The 26407-nt window shown below is 41.2% G+C and overlaps 3 protein-coding genes across 3 annotated transcripts; all 3 read left to right on the forward strand.

Moving 5' to 3' along the window:
* The first annotated feature begins 1491 nt into the window (after positions 1 to 1491).
* pglyrp5 (peptidoglycan recognition protein 5) lies at positions 1492 to 5539 on the forward strand. Its single transcript, XM_012850133.3, has 5 exons — positions 1492 to 1735; positions 3269 to 3427; positions 3517 to 3712; positions 3821 to 3939; positions 4329 to 5539. The coding sequence occupies exons 2-5, from the start codon at positions 3415 to 3417 to the stop codon at positions 4496 to 4498; spliced, it is 498 nt and encodes a 165-aa protein (XP_012705587.2). The 5' UTR covers positions 1492 to 1735; positions 3269 to 3414; the 3' UTR covers positions 4499 to 5539.
* A 6098-nt stretch (positions 5540 to 11637) lies between these two features.
* Positions 11638 to 13846, forward strand: foxg1c (forkhead box G1c). The gene has a single exon (XM_012850134.3). It carries the CDS (start codon positions 11725 to 11727, stop codon positions 12901 to 12903), a length of 1179 nt encoding a protein of 392 aa, XP_012705588.3. The 5' UTR covers positions 11638 to 11724; the 3' UTR covers positions 12904 to 13846.
* Positions 13847 to 18239: 4393 nt separating this feature from the next.
* snrpd2 (small nuclear ribonucleoprotein D2 polypeptide) lies at positions 18240 to 24311 on the forward strand. The gene is made up of 3 exons (XM_012850142.3): positions 18240 to 18381; positions 22928 to 23107; positions 23881 to 24311. Coding segments are annotated over exons 1-3 (357 nt in total). The 5' UTR covers positions 18240 to 18379; the 3' UTR covers positions 24056 to 24311.
* The last annotated feature ends 2096 nt before the right edge of the window (positions 24312 to 26407 follow it).

Consider the following 26407-nt stretch of genomic DNA (forward strand, 5'->3'; position numbering starts at 1 on the left):
GCTTTAATAGTTGTACGAGCAAAACTACTCTGAATATTTCTGCTGTGGGAAGATTTGCAGATGATGGCTGAGGACATCCGGTTAGTATAAAACAAAGGAATGTCCACCAAAAGCTAGTGTTTCCCGTAATGTCGGTTTATGACTTACTACTCACTCACTATAAATAGATGAGAAATAAACCTATGGCATATCTTCATGTGCAGTGGATAAACCCTCAATAAGAAAAACAGGAAGTGTGGGGAAATCTGATGCTAAAAACTACAACCAGAAACTGCTGTTGGATGCATGTTAATCAGAAACTGTTTTGACTTTGTCAACTGAGATGGTATGCATGTAAGAGACCATGTAAGGTGTCCTGCTAAGGTATTAATATTCACATTTTTGTAACAACTACAAACATTAGTTTATTTTATTAGGCAGCCCAAAGCAAAATAACAGATAATTGTAAAGTGAAATTGAAAGGATACAGGGTTTTCAAAAGTAATTGCACAGAAAAATCTGAGAAGTGTGGCGTACATTTGTATTCAGCCCTCATAAGTCATTATTTTGTTGAACCACCTTTTACTGCAATTACAACACCAAGTATTTGGGGTATGTCGCGAAAACCTTTTATAAATAAAAATGGACATTTCTACTAATCCTTTGCAAAATAGCTCAAGCTGTCATGATTTAGGTTTTTCTTTATTTGTTTTGGACTTATCTTTACTAATTAGTTTTCACTTCTCTCAGCCAACAGTCATCTGCCCCCATCCAATCAGCTCAGTCCACTCCTCAGTCACCAGTTTCCAGTCAATCAGCTCAGATCAGCTCCACCTGCTGCCACTAATTACCGTCAGCTCTGCTCCGTTATATACTCTCTGACAGGACATCTAATATTGCTTCATGCGTACTGCCACCGTGCCGCTACCAGTTTCTGTGTGCCTGTGTCTCCATGCTGCACAAGTCTGCTTTATTTTCCCCGTGAGTTCCAGTCGCCTGCTCTGCCTGTTTCTGGTAGTTCCACAGTCTGCATGGCCTGCTCTGGTTAGCCTCCGCTTTCATCACTGTGTCACGCTTACCACTGCCTGTCACTCCTGGTCTGTCTGATTATGTTCACCTGCCCCATCTACCAATATTTCCCTTTTCAATAAACATTTTTAAGAACTAAGCTCTGTGTCAGGCTGATTATCGGGTTCACCGGCAGACTCTCAGTGGGATTTAGGTCTGGACATTGACAGACCCATTCTAACTAATGAAATACGCTTTGATCAAACAACGTCATAGCAGTTGCAGTTTTAGCTGTATGTTTAGTGTTGTTGTTGTACTGGAAAGGCCTCCTATAGGTTTTCTTTAAGAACTACTCTACTACATTAACTCTGATCCTATTGTAGGAAAGTATCCCACAGCATGATGTTCCCACCACTATGTGTGGCCATAGGGGTGTTTTTTTTTTGTTTGTTTTTTTTATGAGGATATGTATTGTTGGTTTCTCTCCACACACAGCATTTTTGCATGTTGGCCAAAAAGTTTATTTTTGTTCCCATCAGAGCAAAGAACATTGTTCTATGGTTGCACGTTCCCATGCCGCCGCTGTGTTTCGCTTTCAGTACTGTAGGTAAAAATGCTCCATTTTGGTCTCATCTAACCAAATCTTTCACGTTTGTCTTTTTTCCCCTACAAGGCAGATGCTCCTTGAATGTTGTCGTCTCTCACAGTAGACGAGGTACAGTTGTTGAACAGGTGACGTTGCTCCATGGTGAGTGTGTCTCAGAATCACAGATTGCAGAAATCCAAAAGTTTCTGGCCCAACTCCACAGACTCCGCAGGTGCATGAGGAGGGTCAAAGATCTGGTGAGATAAAGAGTCCAGCAACTCTGGATCCATCGCTGCGTTGAAGTGGTTCAGCCCAGAGCATATTTGTGCTCCGGTTCAACCACTTAGCAAACACCATCCCCTTGAATGCTGATTGGTCAGACTGTTTATGTGGGAATGTATGATTGGTTCATTTAAATTATTTCCTCAATCTAGTTTTTTTTTTAATGAAACACAAACTGTTTGATGATTTGTGATAACTCCAATGAAGGCCACATGCCAAAATGTGTCAGTCAGCTCATGAAGTTGCTTCCTAGAACTTCAAGCGTTGCTGGAGTCTTCACCGGGTTTGCAGACGTGTCATACTCTTTCCATCTTCAGACGACGAATGAACAGCACTCGGGGAGATGTTCAAAGACGGGATGCTTTTCTATTGCTTTAAACATTTCCACAACATTCTCCCTGGCCTGTCTGCTTGGTTCTTCCATCTGAAAAGGGCTGCTCACTAATGTTTTCTAACAAACCGCTGAAGCCTTGACACAACATCTGGATTCATGAATAGAAAAAAATAGAATTTGTCACTGTTTCACACACACGGACGCATATATATATATATATATATATATATACATATATATATATATATGTATATATATATATATATACATATATATATATACGTTTACTTCCTCTTGAAAGTCAAGTTTGATACTTCTTCTTGGCGCTCCGCCAGGGCCGTGACCGACCTCGGAAGGGCCGATCCAATCGGTAGTAGCGACAGGCGGTGTGTACACTCAAGAAAGTAATACGCTAAATAATACACAGTACAAAGGTTGGCAAATATTTATTACATTCTGTCCATAGGGTGTCTTCAAGTGATAGAACCTGATCGCAAACAGACTTTTTCATCTGTCAAAGATTTTAATGCATCCTTCCACTTTACAGTTATAGACCACTTTGTGTCTGTTTATCACATAAAATCCCAGTTAAGTGCATTGAGGTTTGCAGTCATGACAAAATGTTTTGTCAGGTACTGTATTAAATCCTGGTTAACTCAGCAGAACATTGCCAGATGTCATTTTAAATGTCACTGGTATGCAGGCTTACCTGGCCTGCCCACAGAATGTCAAAAGACCCCATCTTTTCCGTAAAAGCTATTCCCCTGAATGTTCTCTACGTTATTGTTTATTACAATAACGTACTTACTCATGAAAAACTCACACCACTTCCTTTCTGGTTTCCTTCTGCGGACAAACAAACATTTCAAAATAGCCAGCACTGATTTCCTGTCAAAACTCCGAAAGGACTTCAGAAATGCCAATCTGATGTTTAACAACAGAACGGGCAGCGTTTTTCCCGCACTGCCTATTTGTGCAACACCCTGCCACAAAGATTTAACTACACTTCCTCCTTTTTCCGGCATGTGTATTCCTACCGGCTGATTGGGTAACTGTACAACTTTTTGCTCTGCCTGCAGCGTCGGTGGGAAAATAACTTGTTTGCATGCAACAACAAAGAACATGTGAGGTGTAGTTTCCATAACCACGCCCTGCCAAACAAACTCTGATAAAGGAGGTGCTGCCTGGTCAGTCTTCATGCCTACGAGCTGCCGTGCACAGCCTCATGGAGCCAACAGGTATGGAAACGGACATCGGTTGCTGCTAGTTTGTTTTCTTTTACATCGTGGTTTTAATCATCTCTTGATCTTCAAAAACGCCTTTTTAGTGGACATAGTTTCAAGGCAACAGTGGGGAGCAGCCGCCCCGAAACAGAAGGAGAGTCTGAAAGGTCCGGCCCGCAGGGTTGTGATACACCACACTGCCCTCCAGAGCTGCAGAGGCCTGACTGAGTGTAAGGACGAGCTTCTGGGCATCCAGAGGCTTCACATGGAAGACAGACACTTTGATGACATCGGGTACAAGTGAGTATCTATTCCTGTTAATGTTCTATCTAGAAGTTGAATTAAAATACTTTATGACATGAAAATATGGTTTTCACTGTGTTCAGTGTTTTGTTTTTGTTTTTTAAGTTTTCTCATTGGAGGAGACGGCAGCGTGTTTGAGGGCCGAGGCTGGGGCGTGATGGGGGCACACACCAAAGGCCACAACGGTGACTCCCTGGGCATTGCCTTCATGGGCAATTTCAACAGTAAGCATTCCATTTGACAACGCCTATATTTACACGACATGTGTGTCAACACCATGGGCGGCAGGGAGTAACTTGGAGTTGCTATAGCAAATACACCGTAGTAATTTAGTAATGGGTTAAATTTAATTTCAAATATAAAGATTGTTCAACACTGTCATCAATTAACTTAATTGACTGTGTCGAGCAGTCCTTATATTTTTTTACCTTAGACAAATCTTGCGATACCGTGTAAGGGAGTAAATCAGTAAAGCGGTAAACTTGCAGGATAACGGCGAGTTTGAAAATGGAGAAGTTTCTCGTTCGGCCAGCAACTCCTCTCTGTCATAAAGCAACATATATGCTTCTGGCTGAGTCATGTGGATGATAAAGTCTTCTCGCTGTGATTTCAGACGACACACCGAGCAAAGAGGCGATGCTGTCAGTCAAACAGCTGCTGAGGTCTGGAGTTTCCCAAGGCTTCATAAGGTCAGAGTTTGGACTGTATGGCCACAGGGACTTAGGAGCCACAGAATGCCCTGGAGAAAATCTTTACGCTGCACTATCTCAACTGAAGAGCTGACCTTAAAGACAACTCCTGAGGAAAAGACAGGAAGGGGATCGCTAAAGCTTGAACTTCTTATAAGCCTTCACCAGCTCTTTCCTAAGCCCACATACTGGACTTTATATCATCAAGGTAGAACTTTGTTGCTGTGAAAACAACTCTGGCCTGTTCAGACCAAGGACTCCGATTGATCCCTGACACTAAATGTTTAGGTCCTGTAAGTTTAGCAAGGTGGGGGCTCTATAGTATAGGCATTTCTATCCAGAACCCCCTGCAGGTGCTTGGTTATACGTGAGATTTAAAAATGCCTAGTCATTCCCCTAGGCTACTGTTTGTGCTCGTCAAGCATTTCCTGAATAACTTGTTTCGTGGCAGAGTGCGTGATGATGCATTAAGAGGGCACAGCCAGCAGGGAAGACCAGTTGGTGGCAAAGTTACATCCATCCATGTGGATGGCAGGACCCGAGGTTTACCAGGAGAACGTTGCCCGGAGCGTCACTCTACCTCCGCTGACTTGCCTTCTTCCAGCATCTGGGTACCATTTGTTCCCTATGCGTAGGCGAAGAACATCCACCCGGACATCTGCATGGTATAAAACAAAGCGTGACACATCAGACCAGGATACCGTCTTTCATCGCTATGTGGTCCAGTTCTGATACTTTAACCTCTTCAGAAATTTGCTTTTTGTTGTTGTTGGGTTGAATCAGTCTTTGCGTCTCAATTGCTTCAATGAGCCTGCTGCCTTTTTGCCACTATTCCCTACTGAAAGACGCTGACCTCGGCGGCCCGACAGTTATTGGAGAGGCTCTGATATCACATCTTAGCTCTTGTCAAAGCCAGTCAATCCTTAAGCTTGGCAGTTTTTCCTGCATCTGACACATAAACTCTGAGGACAAAACGTCCACTTGCTGCTTACGTCCCACCTACTAACAAGTGTCATGATGGAGATAATTTAAGCTGTTCCCTTTGCCTGTCAGTCGTCACAATGTTTGTTTGTTTTTCAAAATTATTTGATTGAGCTTTTATACCAATGATACAAAACATAGAAAGACAATATGTGTGTGTTATTTTTTTTTTTTAGATAACAAAACCAAACAAAAGTAGCACAGTGCAGTTCACAATTAACCCAAGATGTCAAGAACAAGAACAGCAAAAATTCCCAACTGGGGGCAGAAGTCGTATTAACTTAAAACGTATTAACAAAACAAAAAATAATAATAAGCAAACGTGGTCTTCATGCAAAAGAGATAAAAAAAAGGGCCAGTAAGTACTCAATAATGTTCGATAAAGTGTAGAAGTATTTAAAAACAAAAAACTGAAAAATGTCAGGCATACGTTTATAATTGAAATTATTTCTATTATTAAAGTTGAGTGGGCACATTGCAGGTCTGCAGTGACTGGATATAATCAAAACATGGCTGCCATATCTACATGTAGGGTAAATTTAATCTTATCAAGTTTAATGAAGTTAAAAACAGCACAAGAATATTCTACACCTCACCAGCAAAGTGAGGAATGAAACAAGAGCAACTTTAAGTTTTGGCAGAGTAACTCTGTCAGGTAGAACCTCAAACAATGGATGGACAGCTGGACGACTTTTGACAAGGTAAAAAAAAGTGGGCATGACCAGAATATATGGATCAGTGAGGCAGGCGTTGAGTGGCAACAGTCACAGTCTGGACTGACACTAGGATAGGCTTTAGAGAGCCGAGCCTTAGTCCAGTGATTGCAATGTAGGAACTTACACTGAATTAGTCCATGGCTGGCACAAACTGTTAAGAATTGTATCCCATAAGTCATCTAGAAACACAAAACTCAAAGTCATGGGCGGAAGGTTTAGATGGAAAGACAGAAGTTTTCTCCTTAACATAGCTTTGAACTTGTAAATTGCCAAAAAAAAAAAAAAAAAGGTGACAATTCGGGAGGGTTAAATTTAGAAGAAAGCTGATTGAAAGATGCAAGGATACCCTCAACATAGAGGAGATAGGAGATTGTAAATATATAAAAAAAAGTTTAATTTAAAGTAACTTTGAATCTGAAAATTAAATCTGAAAATATCTTCAAAGTCACTCCCATGATTTTGTTAGAAATGTCAGCCCCTGTTAGCAATTCTGGAGCTTAAAGCAGATATAGATGATTGTGTGCAAGATGAGACTTCCAATCTCAACCAAGCCGGGGCGCCGTCCAAGTCACCTGCCTTCAGCCAGTATGTAGCAATACGGAAATTAGATGCCCAGTAGTAGAACATAACATTTGGCAACGCCATGCCATCTACATTTGTCGGTCTCTGAAGATATTACTTACTTGGGATTCTAGATGGTTTACAGTCGCCACAATGTCAAACCCAAATAGTAGCTCAACTTGGACGACTATAAGGCGGGTTCTTGTCCACCAGAGGGAGCCATAACAAAAGAGGAGACTCAAAAAGGACCACGTCTGCAACACTAAAACCAGCAATCTCAGTTGTTTTGAGCTGAATATGTTCTGAGTTAATGTGCGATACGGGTACAAAGTGCAATTCAGTGTTTAAAGTAAACATAACTGGTGCCTGCAAAAATTAATCTATTTTGTTTCGTGATGTGTGCATTTTCTTTTAAAATAAAAATCTAAATTCTTGTTGGATCATAGCAGGGCAATTTGTTTCATTCTTCAAATTTTTTTTTTTTTTTTTCATTTCACTAAATCGCTCCACCCAAAGAGAGGAGTTTCTCGACTATCATCTCGATTACAAACACAGCTCAATTAAAAATAAAGGGTGTTTGGGAAAAAGCAGCGCTGTTCTCAGGGTGTCACTGAGAGATCACCCCAAACAAGACGTGAATTCATACGACAGACTGAGGAAAAACATCCAAGAGGATTACAAGTGTTGAGGCAACGCTGCGCCCTTTCTGCGGGGCCAAAGGCATTCCCGACAAGTGCTCACTTGTGCAGCCCATCGGTTGTGCAGAGAGGCCCCAGTATCAACGTGACTAGCAGCAGGAACAAATTGCATATAGTTAAAAAACGTTATTATGGATCTCTGGAGATGCAGGGTTCAGGTAACTCACTCGGTGGTTCTGAGTGATGGAAACAAACAAGCGAGCACGCTAAAATACATCCTGTTTCGTTTTTATTCCAGCTTCTCCACTGTTTTTTTTGAGGAAAACTGAAGATTTTGTTGCGTCTTTTCACCCAATATTCTATTCTACCCAATGCTATTCGTTTCTTTGGCTCTGACTTGTCAGATCGTTGACAAATAAGCAAGGCCAAAACTAGTTTTGAACAAAAGCAACACCATACCAAAATAAAAGTGGTGCACAAAGAGCGGCACAACTACATACAAAGCTTAATTTAGTCCAGGGATGTGTCTATAGGGGCAACAATATAGTGGCTTAGCCCCCAGAGTTGTAGGAAGCCATGCAAAAACCTGACTAGTAAACCAAAGCTACAATAATTGAGTTAATATTAGTTGTAGGGAAATAAAAAGCAGGGTGATTCCGGGAAAGTTTTGGAAAAGTTGTCCAGGAGGAGTTACTAATAACCTTGTCGTGGCAAACTACAATAAAAAAGATAAAGACATAAATTTCCAAACATCAGGGCTTTCCTTTAGGTGCCTCGCTGTTGTGGTATTTGTAATTCGGGTCTGTTTTTTCAACCCTGACCCTTCTCAGTATAACTTAATGTTCTGTTTGGGTTTTCAAGAACCTCTGTCCACAAACTCAGCTGATTTCATATCAAACATGCTTTTATAGTCCCTTCAGGATTTTTTTCAAATGCTCACCGCTCCCATAAATTCTTAAATCTAAATATATGAGCCTAAAAATCAAGATAAGTAAAACTTATTAAATTATATTAAAATCTATAAAATATATTCGATATATTTGCAGCTCATCAAAGCTCATTCATTTCTGTCTTGAATTTGAGAATAAAAAGGGATTTGCGTGTAAGACTGTCTGGACGGAGAGGGCAGTCAAGGTGCCAGCAAATCAACAGGGTGCATGTAAGGATCTCTTGTTAACCTTATTTCCCCCCTGCTGTCTCTGAAAAACCTTCTACCTTTCCTCCCCAAATCATTTAGTATATGAATGGTCATGAGACCATATTTAAAAGTCTATATGTTGGGCTTGTTAATGCAATGAAAGATGCCAGAAAATGCAGTCATGATGGTATAAAAAAGGAGTTTGAGGTTTTTATATAACAGGACACGAGTATGATTTGGTCTTTATCGAGGTTTAAAACTATTTAAATCTAAACTCGGGTAATAAAACTGATATTAATCGTCTTCTAATGAATAAAAAGTTAATTTATCGTATAGTATTGGTTCTTCGTGTAAAGTGCATGTCTGCAGTTGTTGTTTATGTTGGTGTTGTGCAGAGTGCACCTAACTCTCTTTGCCAAGCTCCGATGTGCATAGATTAATGGAGATGTAAGGAGAAGGTGAGTCCAGCCCAGAGGGAGAGGAGGGTGTGAGGAGCTTGAGTTTCAGCTTAATACGGAACTGTTATAATTGCGCCTAAGAGTTCACCGATCAGTCATGCAGACTGACAGCGAGAACCTTTATTTCTCTCCGGGGTTGTGGTGTCTGTGTTCAGCGCGTTTTGGGTGCAACTCGTGCTAGGCATTGTGGTGCGTTGTGTTATTTTTCCTGTTGCTATTAAATCGGGTGTAGTTTGTCATTTAAAAATGACTCACCGGGCTTACCAAAAGTGCTGAACACAGACGTGTCAACAAGAATGATCCGGTTTAATGGGCTCTTTTTGATGCATAATTTGGATTTGTTTGCACCTCTAGAATGGATCCAGTCAGACCGTCTGAAGAAGCCACTGAAATGCACGCAAATTAGTCTGTTTTTTTTTTTTTTTTTTCTTCTTTAGTCAGGAAGCAGAAGGCAGTGTTTACAGTGGATCACCAATTGTTGGTCAAGGTTTATTTGAGTATTGGTACACTAGGCCTCATTATTCAAAAACTGGAGTACATGTGGGTGCATAAATTATTATGGAATATGCTTCAGTAGTGATTTATAAAACTATGTGAATATCCTCCAATCCCGACACACTAACGTTCTCTTGTTGATCAATCTGATTGTATGAAACAGTCTTGATTTAAAAAAATCACTCATGCTTTTTTTTTTATAGTTCGGATGACTCCAGACACAGAATTTGCAACATTTATAAACAAAAGGGAAAAAAATGCACATATTTCTCACCTGTTAAAGTGTCCGCATCCCTAAAGACAGTTAATGAGACACTAAGAGACGTAAACATAGTTTTGCACGCAATAAAGACTGTGTAAATGTGTCATATCCTGCCGTTTTAATTCCATTCAAAAGTCACATATTAGAAATACTGGATGAGCTTTGTCTGTGTCAGTTCAACATGCTGCCGATCTGTAAAATGAAAAGCCAACTGTCCAGCACAGAACTGCACAGGCCAAAATGAGCTTACACAGTTTATTGGTCAGAGTTCCTTCATCTGATCCAAGGCTGCCCCATCTCCCCTTCAGTAAAGGTATTTTGGGACCCATCTCCCCTTCAGTAAAGGGGAGATGGGGCCCAAAATACCACTTCACGTTGGCCCATATGAGCTTCCTGTTACGTCATGAATGATCCTTCTGTCAAACCTCAGTATAGCGCACCTGTGCCGATAAGCCATTCAACCGGCAGCTTTTCCTCCTTAATATGATTCTAAATTTTGGCATAGCTACATAATGACTCTCCATAAAATACTATTATTACAGAAAAACCTTCTCTCCTGTGTGCAATTACAAAGATCCGCGCCACTAACCGTTTAAATCAGTGCAAACGGTCAGCGATTTATCTCAACGTCTAGACTAAGTCACACTGCAGGATGGTTTTACTTTGAGAAAATAAGCCCAGTTAAACGTAAGGAGGAAAATGTCTTATTTCAAACGCTAGCTGGATATCTTATTCAAGAATTTCCCGTGGTTGCTATAAAATGTTGCCAGTTGTCCAGGCTCTAAGACACCACCGTGGCCACAGGCCACTCACTGCTTGACTGATATTCTTTTTTTCTGGAATGCTGTTTTAGTTTTGCGCCAGATGTAACCTTACAAAATGTTTATGTTTTGATCAAGCAGTCCTCAAGAATTCTTTTCCCCCCAAAGCCTTCAGGATGATCTAATGTGAGACAGGCCTTTATGTCCTTTTTGCTCAGCAGCGGTTTTCACCACTTTTAACCCAGTCTCTTCCTTATCAGCTGCTGAATTATGAACACTGACCTTGACTGAGAGGCATGCAGGCTTTTCTGTGACCTCCAGGATGAGTGGTCAGTGCGCTCTCGGAGTAATTTTGGAAGGGCAGCCACACTCGGGATGGTCCCTCACCACACATCCCTGTTTCCTTCATTTGTGGATGTTTTGCGCTCGCTGCGGTTCACTTAAATCTCAAAGCCTTGGAAATGGCTTTGCGACCTTTTCCAGACTGATGGATGTCAATGGCGTTCTTGCTCAACTGTGAATTTATTCATGTCGGGGCACGACGCCGTTGCTACTTGATATTTTTTAGTCTTCTTTATGTTGTTAAACAGGTTCTGTTTGGGATTTCTTGATTTTTCAGATCTGGCCTTAATCAGGCGCAGGGGTGGCGGGCAACAGTTAAATTATGAGCCAACCAAAAAAGGGGGCTATACTCTTTCAAAGGTCACAGTGGTTTGGATATCTTTTTTTTCTCTTAATAAACTAAATCTGCATTGAAAAGTGATTTTTAATCACTCTGTTTATTTCTCTCCAGTAATAACGTTGGTTTAGGATCTGAAATATTTGCCTAAAACAGAAACAGAAGAAATGTGAGGGGGCAAACGTGTTTTCACGACCCTGTCAACCTGAGACCCAGCTTGATTTCCTCACCTGTGGATATCTACACAATCAGAGAGCGTGCACGTGATTTGGACCTGTCCTACCTGTCCATTTCCCTTTAAAACACGTTTTTTTTAAGATATGTATGTTTTAAATTAGAAACTATAAGGCTCTGAAATTCGCTTGTGTTTGAGCTCTTTGGGGGAGGTGTGTGTGTGGGGGGGGGGGGGGGGGGGGGGGTAATACGAGCTTGTTTTACTTGTACCTTGGGCCGGCTTTGCCTGAGCTGCAACGATCGTGCGCATGTGTTGTTTGCAAGTTTGGGTCAGCGCGTCCTTAGCTCGTCACCACTTTGAGCCAGTTCATCCTCGCTCCCGTGCGCTATAGTGACGCGCTCTCCTGCTGTTTCATCGCGGACAAGCTTGGCGGTGGGCAGCGATCTGCGCGCACCGATGGAGATGGGGGATGTAAAAACTCCGGAGCGATTATTCCACAAGTCCTCTTTCAACATCAGCAGTCTGCTGTTGAGAAGAGACGAGATGATGGGGGACCAGGAATCCCCTTCTCCTTCCCTTCATTCTGAGAAGACTATCCAAGAGGAGAACTTTGACGGCGACAAAAGCTGCGAAAACTCCGAACTGAGCGCCATAGGAGATACCAAACCGCTGAAGCGAGAGGAAAATAAGAGGGAAGCAAAGAAAACAGAAGAAGAGCGCGTCAAACCCGAGAAACCTCCTTTTAGTTACAACGCGCTCATCATGATGGCGATCCGCCAGAGTCCCGAGCGACGGCTCACTCTCAACGGCATCTACGAGTTCATCATGAGCAACTTTCCCTACTACCGACAGAACAGGCAGGGGTGGCAGAACTCAATCAGACACAACTTGAGTCTGAACAAGTGTTTTGTCAAGGTGCCGCGACACTACGACGACCCCGGCAAGGGCAACTACTGGATGCTGGACCCCTGCAGCGACGACGTGTTCATCGGCGGCACGTCTGGGAAACTCCGGCGCAGAGCCACCGCGAGTTCCCGGAGCAAACTTGGTCTGAAGAGAGGAGGAGGAGGTCGACTGATGCCGCCCAACACGGCCGCCAGCGTTACCTTAGCCGCAGCGAGCTCTTTTTACTGGCCGGTGCCGCCGTTCCTGCCTCTCCAAGCGCCAGTGCGCGCCCACCTCGGCGCGGGGACCTACCTACGCGGCCAGTCGCGTCTGTCCAACCACGCTGCCTCGGTGGTTTCTCAGCGGGCCCGGCTGAGCGCAAGCGCCGCGGAATCGGAGCGGTTCGTGCGGACGCGCCAGGAGATGTCCTACATCGGGGTCAGCTGCGCGCAGTCCCGTCGCCATCAGATCGGCTCCACCTGCGCGTCCTTCTCCGCGACGTCCATCCCCGCATGCACCCTGCCGCTGTCGGACCCATGCTCATTCAACATGATCTCTGGACAGGCCAGCTACTTTTACTCCCACCAAATACCGTGCGCAGCCGCGTTTAGTCCCTGTCCGGAGGAGTGCAGCGCCTCCAAGACGGGACAGCTTTTATCCAAGAGCGGTCACTCAGAACTCGGAGGATGCTGTACTGACTTTCCATATTACTGCCCTCAAGTTGGCTCAAGCCCTCCTTTTGGAATATAAAAAATCAGACTGTGTGGAAAAATCTATAATATAGTATTTAGGAAAAAGAAATAAAAGGCCAACGCAACCTAAACTGACAAATGTGTATCAGCTAAAAGTCCTGTTATGGACGAATATCCTGCTTTAATTTGTTGTTATACAGAAAGATGGGAACGCAACTTGGAGATCATTAATACCATGTTGTAAAAGGCGACTACACCTAACTTAACTTGTGCCGCAGAAGTTGATTTACGCAACAGATGCGCAAAATATATTTGATAAGACTATTAATGAGAGAGAGAATTGATTATGACAATCAAGAAAAAATGTAACTGATGATCTCCCACTTTCTAGCTGAAACATCCATTGTCGTAATTTCATGTCTTTCGTTTGGTGTATGCAAAGGTTTTGTGCGCATGTTATTTAAGTGTGCAGATTTACACCAAGTCAAAGCAAAATGAATAGCAGTAATGAGTTTTTATTTTTATTTTTTACCTGTGGTGTTTGCTTTTTGGTCACTGACGCATTTTAGGTCTAAATGCTAATTTAACGCAGTACATGCAAATTCTAAATAATAGAAATAAATAACGAAAGAAGAGGCCTTTTTTTGCAAAGGAATTCTTGAACTAGCCCAAATAACTGTAAAATTAAAGATTACTGATTGTATAACCGGGAAATCACAACTGTTCATTTGCCGCAGTTATTCAGTTTCATCAATGTTGCGACTAAAAAAAATATATATATTACATTCCTATTTTAATTACTTTACATGTAATTAAACGATAAATAATGCATTTTAAATTGTGTTTTCTTTCCTCCTCATTAAAGCCTTGATACTGTTGTTGATTGTTCTTATTTGGCTGCGTTATTAAGCGTTTCACTCTGGAGATTTGAGCCCGCAAAAGGAAAATAGATTAACTAAATTACTCGTTTAGAATAAAAACACATGGGAGCCTGCAGGGAAGGCGTGTCTATTATTATTATTATTATTATTATTATTATTATTATTATTATTATTATTATTATTATTATTATTATTATTATTATTATTATTATTATTATTATTATTATTTTGCAGAGACTTGTAGGACTTTATCAGTCCTGACATCAGACGCACAGATCTTCCTGATCTTGTGTTTGGCTCTGCGCTTTCATCACTGCCTGAACTTTCCCTCACCTTCCCTCCGCCGCCGCTCCTCCACAAATTAATACCCCAAAAAAAAAACAAAAAAAAAAGGCAAATATGAGCGATGGGGAAACAGATTAGAGCACCTCTCTGAACGGCTGCCCGTCTTTAAACAACAGCTCTTTTATGAGGAAAGACATCAGCCCGTCACTCACAGACGCTCTGTGGTTAAGGCAGACGGGGCTGGATCAGGTAACTTCACTGTTGCCAAACCCGCTGTCTAGATAGATCCAGCTGAAAATTTTTCATTAGTGGCATGTGGCGGCTCGGGGAGAGATGAGGATGGAGGTGGAAATCAATAGGCTTAAGTTGTGTTTTATTTGCGTGAGCTGGTGCAAGGGGATCTGGTTCTGTTGGAGTAAACGATGACCTTCCTGTCACAGATCTCCTTATAAACATAAATACTGAGCTAATTATTGTTTTTGCCATTTGTTTGGGCAGAGCTTGAAGCCGGTGGCTGTGCTTGCAAGGGAGCGCAAAGCGGAAGGCGAAGCCAATTGTCGGCAGTTTTAGAAAGCTGTTTCTGTTTCTGGCTGCACCGCAACCAGTTGGTGTTGCGCACTGAATGACGGGTGGGGAATATGCTTTATTTTACTTGCAAAGGAGTTCATAAACTTTTCAACAAAAAACTATGGTATAACCTCAAACTTAAATGTTTTGTTGAAAGTGTTTGTGAACTGAAACGAACGTACACGTGGTTTAATTTTCCATATTTTGTACAAATAAAAAAAAAATCTAAAAACACGGCGTGCATACTGTACTCAGTACCCGGAAAGAACCCACATATACACAAGGAGAACATAAAGTACCCCCCTCCCCACTCCACCCAAACATAAAGGTACAGGCAAGGATTCAAACCCAAGACCTTCTTGCTGCATGGCACCATGGTGCTGCCATGGAGAATCCAGTCAATCAAATCAATCTCATTCTTTCAGGTTACAAAACTTCCACCTGTTTCCAAGCAAAGTTAAATCCAGTCCATCATGTAATCCCAGTTTTTTTTTTTAAAGTGTGTGTATTTCACCGAGACACTGACTTTGCAGCAAACCTGGTGCATATTTAACCCAATCCATGCTCTGAAAAAGAAGAGGTGCATCATGTTTCTGCAGGAAGCACGTTTTTGAAATGAATCCTAAAGGTTTTCCCTGTTGCTTCATAGCGATAGGCCCGGTGCATAAATCTCTGTCTTGCCCATCTGATTAAATGCTTGTTGCTCTCTTAATTAGGCTGCTGCAAAGTGTTTCCAGATTAGCGTTTGCCGTCCCATCAGCTGTAAGGAAACGCCGAGCTCATTTTCCCCCCCCCCTCCCCCCTCTCTCTCCCCACATATTCGAGTGTCCTGGCTAAGGTGCGCTTCATAAAGGTATAGGACCGTGCACCCTGGAAATCAATCCCACACACTCACCTCTCACAGCAACACACAAGCTGCCTTTATCTGCAGCAAGTGATTTCCTCAGGTAGATGTGTAACCTTTGGAACAAGGTGGGTGGGTTGTGCACCCATAGGCGTCTGTCTGTCTCTTGCCAGAAAGCCAATCTCTTAGTGTCTCATTGCTGCGCCGTAGCAATACATCCCCATTTCTCTTACTCTCCCTAACAGACACGCTCACATTCACTTTTTTTCCTGTTACTGTGTTGGAGAACGTAACAAAGGCTTAACTGTTCGGCGTGCAGTATCAACCCAGCTGCTCCCTCTCGCCTTATTTATTTCCTCTGGTTTGTTCATAAGCAGAAAAGGTTTCTTCTGAGAGCAAATCCTTCCAGCTCTAAAATTGTATCTCAACTCGCAGGCCTAGTAAACTGCGCTAAAGTCTTCTGCTAACTTGAGACAAATCTACAAAGCGACCTCAGAACATAAAATCTGAAATGAATGCTGCAAAGGGAAATTACCAAATTATATTTGGCATATCAACCAGCTCCAAATGCACAGTCAGACTTTAATGAGAATTTTTTTTAGTGCATGAAATCCTTCTGAGAACCAGATGAAGAAGAAGAAAATCTGATTGTGATTGTAGATTGTAACATGTTACATAATGTTTTTATCTTTTGTCATCTGTCGGGATGTCATGATGTAATGGAGAGGTTGCTCATTTGTTTTACTTTGGATAGTTTTCCCTTTTCATTTTTCTTTTTTTAACCTGTGTCTGAACTGAATTCTCGACTTTCTCTAAAGATCAGCTTCAAATCCTGGTTTGAGTTTTTCTACAGTTTTCCTTAAAAATCCTTGTCACATTTATCAGCGCCCCTGTCTTGCAGTCTTAAAACAAAAGTCTTATTTTATTGCAGTAACATGGTCGCATAATAAAAAACAGAGAAATCCAACCTTTGATTCTGAGTGCATTTGTTTTTAACATGACTGTCCACATTTACAGTGCATTCCAAAAGTATTCCTACCGCTTAGACCTTGATATGTTCAGAACAGAATAGATATACCTTGATTGTCCCACAATGGGAAAATAAATTAAAGCAGCACCATGTAAGTTTTGACCCAAGTATTCGCTTGAAATGATTTTTCAGGTTAATATACAGCACTTGGTGTGTATGGATGCTCAGTTCAGGGTGATCTTCTCAAAAACTCGCCTATGTAACTTGAGAGGTGCGTCTCCAGCTCTGGATGGGTCAGTGACCTATTGAGCACCACTTTACAGCAGTCTGAGCTCCCCTTAAACAGAAGAGCTAACCTTACATGTTTGTACTTTTCTCATCCAGGAGTCAAATTTTGTCATGTCCATGGTTACTATTACAAAGGACAGTAAATATAATTCAGGTCTTCTCCTCTGTTGAAGTTCCTGCAGCATTTCATAATCAGATGATTAAGCCTGTTGTCTGCCCCGTCCTTCTCTTCCAAGGCTCCTGGAGCTCCCCCTCCCTCTCCCCCTTCCCCTGGCTCTGCATCGTCCTCTCCTTCTCTCTTTCCGTTTCAATGAGACATTCTGAGGATAATCTAGAGGGGTGAATGCGGCTTTGTCTTTACAACTCGATGGCTTCTCAATCTGCTGGTCCAAAGTGGTCTGCTATTAGATTCCAAAACACGGAGAGACTGTTTAATTTTGCAACAGTACAGTGCTTGCCAGAGGCCTTCAGCAGCACTAAAGGCGCTGCTGAAAGTTACAGGTCTAGTGCCCGCTAGTGGCTAAAAGTCAGACTGTGCTGCTTTAAAGTTACGTTGTAAAGTATGAGAGCAAGAATATATCAGAACAGAGGAAAAGGCCAAATTATTAATGGATATGGCATGTTCAGGTAAAAAAAATTAAATGCATAGAGTGGGCAGAAGATGTGACCTCCATGGTATCATCCCCTTCTACTCCTTCACTGCTAAATAAAATCAAGTTCCACAACCTGTGTGTAGTTTAAACCTCTGTGTAAATCCAGCTGTTCCGTGAAGGCCTCAGAGGTATTTTAGAGAATATTCGTGATCACGAAGACCAAGGAACATAGCACAGGTCAGTAAGAGAAAGTTATGGAGATGGGCAGGTTTCAGGTTTTATGTTGATGATAACAGATATGGAAACATGTGTTTGTTCAACCCAAATTTGCTATCTTGTAATGATGTGATTTATTTTTACCCAGTTTTATATAATTCCACGTACTACAACCTGCACAGTTTTGAATTGTGTTTATATGATTACATAACCTTAACAAATAACAAATTAAATCCTCAGTACTTAAGCAGCCAATGTATCTAGTGATTTGTACTTTTAATTGAGGATGTTTTCGAAATACAAGTTTTCACATAAGTAACTAAGTTATGAGCAAAGATATATTGAAGTAGTGCTACTTGTACTTGAGTACAATTTTTGGCTTCTCTACCAACCTCTGAAAACGGCATTACTGAAACCTGATGCATTCTGTGAACATGTTTTATAAACACTGTTTTAAGGGACATTTTTAATGAATTAAATAAAATAATAATAATAATTTATCACAAAAGGTCGGATATTTATTAGGTACACGTGGGAAGAAAATTGTAAAAATAAATGTGTTAATGCAACACTTCTTATTTAATTTTTAGTTTTATTTCTTAAAAGCCCGGGTAGGTAAAACAAACGTCCACAATAAAAATTTTCAGCGTTATTTGCCGGGTCTACTACAAAATACTCAAAATTAAGTTTAAAATTGGATCAAACCAGCTTAGTGGCTCAAACGCTGTCTGCAGTAACCCGGTAGTTATAGAAACACTTTTAAGCGCGTGTTAGCTAACCCGGAAGTGACTTCGAACACGCGAGTTAGACTGAATCGTTGTCGTTACGAAGGCACCGGTGGAGATAGCCTCTGTATTATTTTGGAAACCTGACCATATAGTCCATCAAACATGTAAGTATTGTTTAGATAAAGTCACCTTTAGTAAACTATGCAATTCATTTTGATGTCCTATGCCACGAGTAGCACATTGTCACAGCTAAGCTAATGCTAACCATGTTAGCCTTTTCATCATAGAGGCTAGGTAGCGCGAGTTAATGTTTTATAAATCGGTGTAATTGTGTGTTTTTTGGTGAGCTAGGTCTTAACTACGCCGCCATTACTGTAAAGAAAATCAATGTAATATGACTTCGTTCAAGCTATTGTGTGAACGAAGCTGTTTGCTATCCTTTAGTAACTGATGTGTGTGCATTTGCGATCTTAAGAGTTTCCTCACTTTTATGTTGATATGTTCTTGCTGGAGAGGTCCACATAAATAGTACTCTTTGGTTCATAAGCAATTTTCTGTGTTTCATAATCTTCTCACTTTGGATAGCTAGTACCTTATTTATTTGTCTGAAATGAACGTAGCAGATATAGCAAATATATCGCAATAGAAAAACACATTTCGATTCAGCCGAGTTGTAATTGGGTCTTCTTTAAATTTCAAATTCCTGCTGAGTTTATGTTTTCCCTAGTTTACAGTTAAAAATGCGTAGTCTAAAAGGGTTTGACCCCAAATCACAGAAATTGTTAAATTCTACCATGAAATATGTAATAAACGGTTTTGATTAGCGTTTGCACTTTTATTCAGTATAAAAATCTGAAGTTTTTTATTATGGCATTCTAAATTTTCAATATTAAAAGCAGCAATGGAGACAATATTGCTTATTTTCTATTTCAAAGTAAAGAGTTGAATGCTTAATTTGAAGTAGTAGTTTTTCCATGCAAGGTTTCATAAGATTAAGCAGGTAATCTTATTTCAGTATAGTTGCACAATATGCACATTTCAAAGAACTGCCTGGGCTGCAGTAACTGTTATTTTAGTAGGATGCATTCAGGCCTTCTATGCCTGTAATATGTTTGATGACACGTGTTGTTTAATGGAGCATAAATGTGTTTTACAAGGTAAAGAGGTTGTCAGGTGGCTGTGTTATTAAGAACACATATTTTTAAAGGTTAAAACAGCAGCCATCAATCAGAAGCAACTTTTCCAATAACACCTTGTGTTTTAGAGAGAAATACTAAATTTTATTTCATTTTTTTCCCCGGTAGCTGGGCAGACTTTACATGATCTGGGGTCTATGGCTGATTAAAAACAGAGGTTACTGGTTTTATTTATCGTGACATCCGCCTTTATTATTGCATATATATTCACAAAAAGTCTACTTATCTTTAAATAAATAAAGCATGATTTTTGTTGGACCAAAAACTTCAAAATAAGCGCAAGTTTTGTTGCGAAAGTTGCTGTAAAAATGGATGTTGAACAATAATCTGGTTAGGGCTGGATAATAATCCAATAACAATGTAGGTTGTTTGATGGATGTATATCGATGATTTAAAAAAGGATCAATAAAAAGTTCAATAGAATAACAGTTTTTCTTCCTTTTGCATTCTAGCCATGCAGGTTAGTATTACAGTCATTACATCCTCCCAACCAATCACAAATGCAAACCCAGGAACCAAGCTCCGCCCCCTTCAAAGAGTTCATAGAGCACACCTTCTTTTCTCTTTTTTAACAACTTGCAGTTTTGGTAAAAAGTTGGTAGAATAAAGGGTTGAGTTTGAATTAAGTTTTTGTTCTGTATCTAATATAGGTTGCTAAGCAACTGCATAAAATGCCCAGGCTGCACTTAAAATATGTTTTGAATTTGTTGATAATTATCAATATCGATCAATATGATTTCTATTTTATCGCTATGCTGTTTTTCTATGTCATCCAGCCCTATTCTGGGTATAATCATTTTGTCATTGATAAATTTCCAAACTTCAACATTCAATAGTGGGAAACAATCAACTTCTTTTAGAGAGGGCCCTACCAGCAGCACAATCACCCGTCAAATGTTGGTTGCAAAAATGGCAGCTGCAGACACGCTGATAGAAATATACCCACTTAAACCAAACTTTCAAATGATCAGATGAAATCACTACGTTGATTGGACGTATTCTGTCACAGTTGCATATAGCATAAAACAGTGCAAACAGAGACATAATTTATAACATTTAAAACTGCAAATACCTAAGTGTATAAAACGTGATGGAGTAAAAAGTTTAGTGCAACAATCTTCTATTTACCCGGTCCTGCCGCTGTCTCAACGTAGTAGAGCTTTGCTGAACACACCTTCTTCACCCTGTCGGCGTTGCATTTCTGACTAAGCAAACCAACCTCAGGCAGAGACTCTGCGCTGAACAAAATCAGAGATCTCACCAGTTTTCATTAGAGAACTCAAATCTGGTCACCTTACACAGCTCTCTCCTCAGAGAGAGATCTATCAGTCTCTGCTGGGAGGACAGAGTAGTTGGACCACACTGCCCTGTTTCTAACATAAGGCCAAAATAAATGCAACTTTCATTTTGAATTAACTTGGTTTATTGTTGTTTGCGTGTACTCTGGGCGCGGGCTGCATTACATGAATGCACTTCTAGTGTAGACATTAAAGTCGGGCAGTCTTGTAGACAGCTCAGGGGTCTAATCAGGTAGTGACACAGTGTACCGTAATTCTTAGAATATCCATTGAGCGAAGCGGCTTCGTTGCTTACCAAAGTCGTACTTGCACATTTTTTCAGATTTTTGAGCACATTGTACCACATAAAATCAGGCAGTAAACACAACAAGTATGGTAATCATATATAAGGCGCACCATCAACTTTTGAGAAAATTTAAGGATTTTAAGTGTGCCTTATAGTCTGAAAAATACGACAGTAGACGGGACAGCATTAGAGCTGTACAATTTCGCCAAAAGTCAAAATTGCAATATATTTCAATTATAATTGCAAATTAATTTAGATTTTTCTCTGCATTAACCACAAGCAACAAAAATTACATGTAGATAAAGATTTTTGTAAACAAGGACTTTGACTGTTTTTCTTAATCAGAATAGTATTATTGAAGATAACTTGTTGATTTGGACATCAATCCTTGTTGAACATAAAGTAGAACCAACAAACAAGTTTAAGAATTAAACACTTTGACCCATACTCAATGCTATGGTGAGATTCCTGAAAGTTTCTGGTGAAAACACCAGTAACATATAAACCCTAAAAGAGGGAGTTGAAGCCTTGGAATGACAGATGAGACGCTTATTGCGTCTGATATTGTCATCACAGTATAAAGAGATTCTTATTTCAGGATTTTTGTGATATTTTGCAGCCCTGTAGGGATCAGTAGATGGCAGCGTAAACGTTAATAGCATATACAGGGCGTTCTGCATGATATCAAGGTCCTGTTTCTAGGCTGAAAACAAAGAATTAACTCTTTTTAATGTCATGGAGTCGTCGGTAGGTCTAGGTAATATTAACAATTCATTGATCCATTTCAGTATTGACTTTCTCAAGTCTATATTGATTCACAAAATCATGTGAATCGATTAGATCCTCTTGTGGGCAACATTTTCTCCTTGTTGGCGTTGTACGGACGGGAGCCGCACTGGACTAAGCGAAAGCAACATGGCGACCGACCCACGTAGCAGGCAAAGTAAAGCCAGCACCTTCAACTTTAAAAGCTAAAGAAGTTTGGAGATATTTTGTGTAAATCCAAAACAGAAGAAATGGTCAAATGTAATTGTGGAAGTACTAAAGTACTGTAATAACGTGCCAAAAATACGCAAAGTGCCACCAACCTCTGTTCTCACACAGAACATAACAGAGTTTCTGCCGTCTTCATATGCGAGGACCATACATTGTAGTGGAGAATGAGGGTTTTAAGGACATGGTGCACACTCTCATCATACCGACACACAAACACGTGGCAGACGTAGCTGTCTGAAAGCTGTACACAGAGGTAAAGCTAAAGGAGTCATTGAAGCCGGCAGAGAGAGTCGCTCTTATGGCCGGGCCCTACATGAAGTCCCTGCATGAACGCCGCGCAGGGAGGAGTATAGTAAACTTGTTGAGAGAAATAATAGATAAACTGAGATCAGTGGAGAAAGTGGCTGAAATTTTCACCAAGAAGAAAGCAGAATCATTATTTTGCTTTGCACTTTGCTGTCGTGTTTTTACTGTTGTACTCCACGTTGAGCACCAGAATTATTGTGTTCCTGTTTTGACAGATATTTTATTGCTCAAAAATGTTAGTGAATACAACGTTAAAGTCCTGTTTACCATGACTGTTCACAGTGGCAGGAAAGGAAATAAATGTCTGATAAATGATCGTTTCACGTAATTGTGTACTTCTGTTTAGTATTAAATCAGCATCAAAACATTTAAATCCATATCGGATCGAATCGTGACCCAAAAGACTCGAGGCTGAATTGAACTGTGAGGTTCTTGCCCAGCCATGTGGGATCTAAAGAGCGTCCTAACCTGCAAAACTAGTCAATTTAGTTCTATAGATGCATGAAAACACGGACTGAGCGACATTTAGGTCATTCTGAAGTCTCTAGGAACATCTCTGTCATGGCTTCACATCAGTTTTCTCTGACTTGTTCAGTGATAACTACTACTGCGCGCTGTCCTTCTGCAGGAGTCTGTTAACAAAGCCCAAATCGGAGATGACCCCCGAGGAGCTCCAGAAGCGCGAGGAGGAGGAGTTCAACACGGGGCCGCTGTCGGTGCTCACCCAGTCGGTGAAGAACAACACCCAGGTCCTCATCAATTGTCGCAACAACAAGAAGCTGCTTGGAAGAGTCAAGGCCTTTGACAGGTACCCGATCACTCAGAACAGGCTTCAGGGCACGAACTGGGTCTGCTTACACGCCTTCATGGATTTGAGTTTTAGGAAAAAACCTAATAAACATAAAAGCAGTACATGACCGAAGACTTGAGGACAAATAAAACATCTAATTGCTAGTAGTTTACAGCAGCTTTTTCTGCAGAATATTATACTGTTTGTTTTCTCTTTTTCACCTTTTAAGTGTACCACAGGTTTAGAAAGTCGGTGTGTTAATTAATTGGAATAACAGCACCAGAGAGGAGTCGGCTGTTTGCTGATTAACAGACATCCTGCTCCTACCTTGCAAGGCTTAGTTTCTGTCTATAGATATTTCCAAACACCCAAATTATATATTCCTTTTCTTGAAAGCAGAGCGAACCTGTTGGATTCATCTTCTGCCATCTGATCAGTATCAGGCAGCAACAAGTGGGGGAGGGGTAGCGTGCTCCATAGAATCGTCAGACTCTGTCTTGGTTTCCCTGGCATCTCAGCAAAGTAACATCCTGGATATCAAAATTAAAATTCTTACAACAGTGTTCCACCTGCATTGATTTAAACTTTAATCAAGATTGTATTTAGATTTTAGTGGCATCATCCTCTGATGCTTTATTATCTTACGTGCGTTAAGTCGTTACAGTATTGGTTATTTTTTTCTGCTGTATCAGGACTCATTTTTAAATTTGCATTTAACCTATTGATCCCCTTTTTTAAATTTCCTGTTCAAAGGTCCGTATCTGCTATGTTTTTTTTGTTTTTTTTTTCAGGCATTGCAACATGGTCCTGGAGAACGTGAAGGAGATGTGGACGGAGGTTCCCAAAAGTGGAAAGGGAAAGAAGAAGTCAAAGCCCGTCAATAAGGACCGCTACATTTCTAAAATGTTCCTCAGAGGGGACTCTGTGATCGTTGTCCTGAGAAACCCTCTCATCACAGGAAAATGAACTTCTGAAAAGGTTCCGCCTGTATCGCTCGTAGTTTTCCTGAAGGTTTTGACGGCATGGGGGGCTGTCGTAGGTTCACCTCTTTGTTTTTTGCTTTTGCCGTTGAGTTATTGAAGACACTGTTGAGACAGAGAAACCGTCAACATAAATGTTTCCACTCTTAAGATGTGTCTCCAGGGGTTAAGGGCAGCAGATGCTGACTTTTTTGATTTTGTCTTTTTCATTTTGATAATAAAAATAATGCATAAATGACAAATCTGTGTTGGTGGTCTTCTCTCTCCCTCCCTCATCACTGTGGGTACATGAAGTTTAAGTCTCTTCTAGCTCCATCAGAGCTCAGTGCGTCACATGTATGTTTTAAAATGACAGGGAAAGTTACTTATTTCCCCCTCAGGATACTGAGCCTCCCCCCCTCCTTCCCCTTCTTCCACTCTCCCCTGACAGCTTCTTGGGTGTCGGGGCTTGATTTCACCCAGCAGCGCTCAACATGCGACAAACTGCCGTTTAAAGGCCCGCTGCATTATTGATGAGACCAGATGTGCTGACTGTCACTTCACACCCTCGTCTCTCCATTTCAGGCTGTTCCTGTGCCGCCCGGGCCCCTCCTGACCACTTTGTTAATTGGCCTAATAGCTCAACGGCGAGTGTCGCTTTACTCCACTGGCAGTTGGTGTTTAACCTCCACGCTGCGCTGCTCTCAGATTCAGTGGTTGAGTGTAAATAAATAAAGCGCTGGTGTATTTTAAACCTTTTGGAGCATTGATTGTTGGGTTGGTCTGTATGTTGCCCCCCAGGTTTTATCTGCAGGCCTTTTATTTAGGATCTATGCCAACACAAACGCATTTACATCTAACCGCCGCATCATTACTTTGAGTCGTCTTGACTTTTTTTCCCAAGCTAGTCTGAACGCTGTGCTACTGGGGTGCCCATGAGGTCAGCACCTGTAGCTTGTGTTGTGGGCAAAATACTCTGACTGATTTACAGCATCCAGGTGAGGCATGCCAGAGGGAGGGGAGGGGGTGGTGGGGGGGCTGCATCAGTAGAGCCAGTCTGAGCACTCGCTCCAAATGCGTTGAGCCCTTGTGACTGAACGTCTGTGGAAGTTGTGCTCACGGCAAGTCTGAGGCATTTTAGGAGATCATGTAGCAGGAGCCTAGAAGCGGACAAGTTGTTGCATATGTAGCCCAGGGACAGGTAAAGGAAAGTCGTTAAATATGGGGCTTGTCATGTGGATTTTGTTTCACTTGCATTAAGTAAGCCACAAATTAGCCATTTTTGCAAAGTTTGCGGCTTTGGCTCCTGGTACGGTCGCTGATGATAAACTGACCCGTGGGGACACTCCGACTAAGTCATTCCAGAATATCTCATGATGGCTTATGATAGTGACCAAGTGTTTCACCCAGACTAGCCTGATCCACCACTTTGGAGCCAGGCCAGGGAGAGGACCCAGCAGGTAAAGCCTGGTGACCCATGATCTGGCTCCTTGAACATTGACTAGGCCACTCAGGTTTCAGCTTAACACCGGATGAAAGGGAACGCTCAAGTTGTGTTGCTTTTTCAGATTTTGTTAGCCTACTTCTTGTTGTCAGTTTCCATTTGTGTCACTTCTTGATTCTGAAGGTTGAGCAGTAATCAGGCTACTGAAACTGAACTCAGCTTAAAAAAAAAAAAAAAAAAAAAAAACATTGCACCGATGATTTAATAACCTCTAAGGTGATGCACATGCCAACACTGTCTTGGAGCAAGATGATGCTTGGTTCAAATCCCAGCCTGAGAGCTCACTGCATGGAGCTTGTACCTATATGCTCCCCATGCTGTGTGTGTTAGGTTACTTGGCCTCTATATCTATCCTTCAGAAGATTGTGTATACTTTATAATATAATAGTTACCCTGTGTGTCACTGTGTAGCCCTATGATGGACTGGTCCAGGGTGCACTGTTGGATAGCCTTTTGTTTCTGTGAATAAATAAATAAAACCGTCATTTGAAAATCACTTTTCAAATTTTATCAAGTTATATCAGACATGAAAAGAAATTTGAGTGTGCCAAAAGCAGAAGAAATCTGTGAGCGGACAAATACTTCTTCACTGCCTTGAAGAAGTGAAGAAGTATTTAATGGAATCACTCAGGCATTGTACCTTTGTTTCTTGTATACGGTTACATCCAACACAACATATCTAAGATAAGGCCACAGACTGACCAAAAGGAAGTATGAACAAGGCATAAAAAGACGTACACACATGCTGAAGAATATAAAAATGAACACTAATGATCAGGAAAGAGGGAAAACTTGGCAGGATTCAGTGTCAGGGAAACAAAACAAGCAGTAAACGTTCAAACAAAGAGGGCAAGT

The sequence above is a fragment of the Fundulus heteroclitus genome, chromosome 18 (assembly GCF_011125445.2).
Source record: "Fundulus heteroclitus isolate FHET01 chromosome 18, MU-UCD_Fhet_4.1, whole genome shotgun sequence".
Classification (NCBI taxonomy): Eukaryota; Metazoa; Chordata; class Actinopteri; order Cyprinodontiformes; family Fundulidae; genus Fundulus; species Fundulus heteroclitus.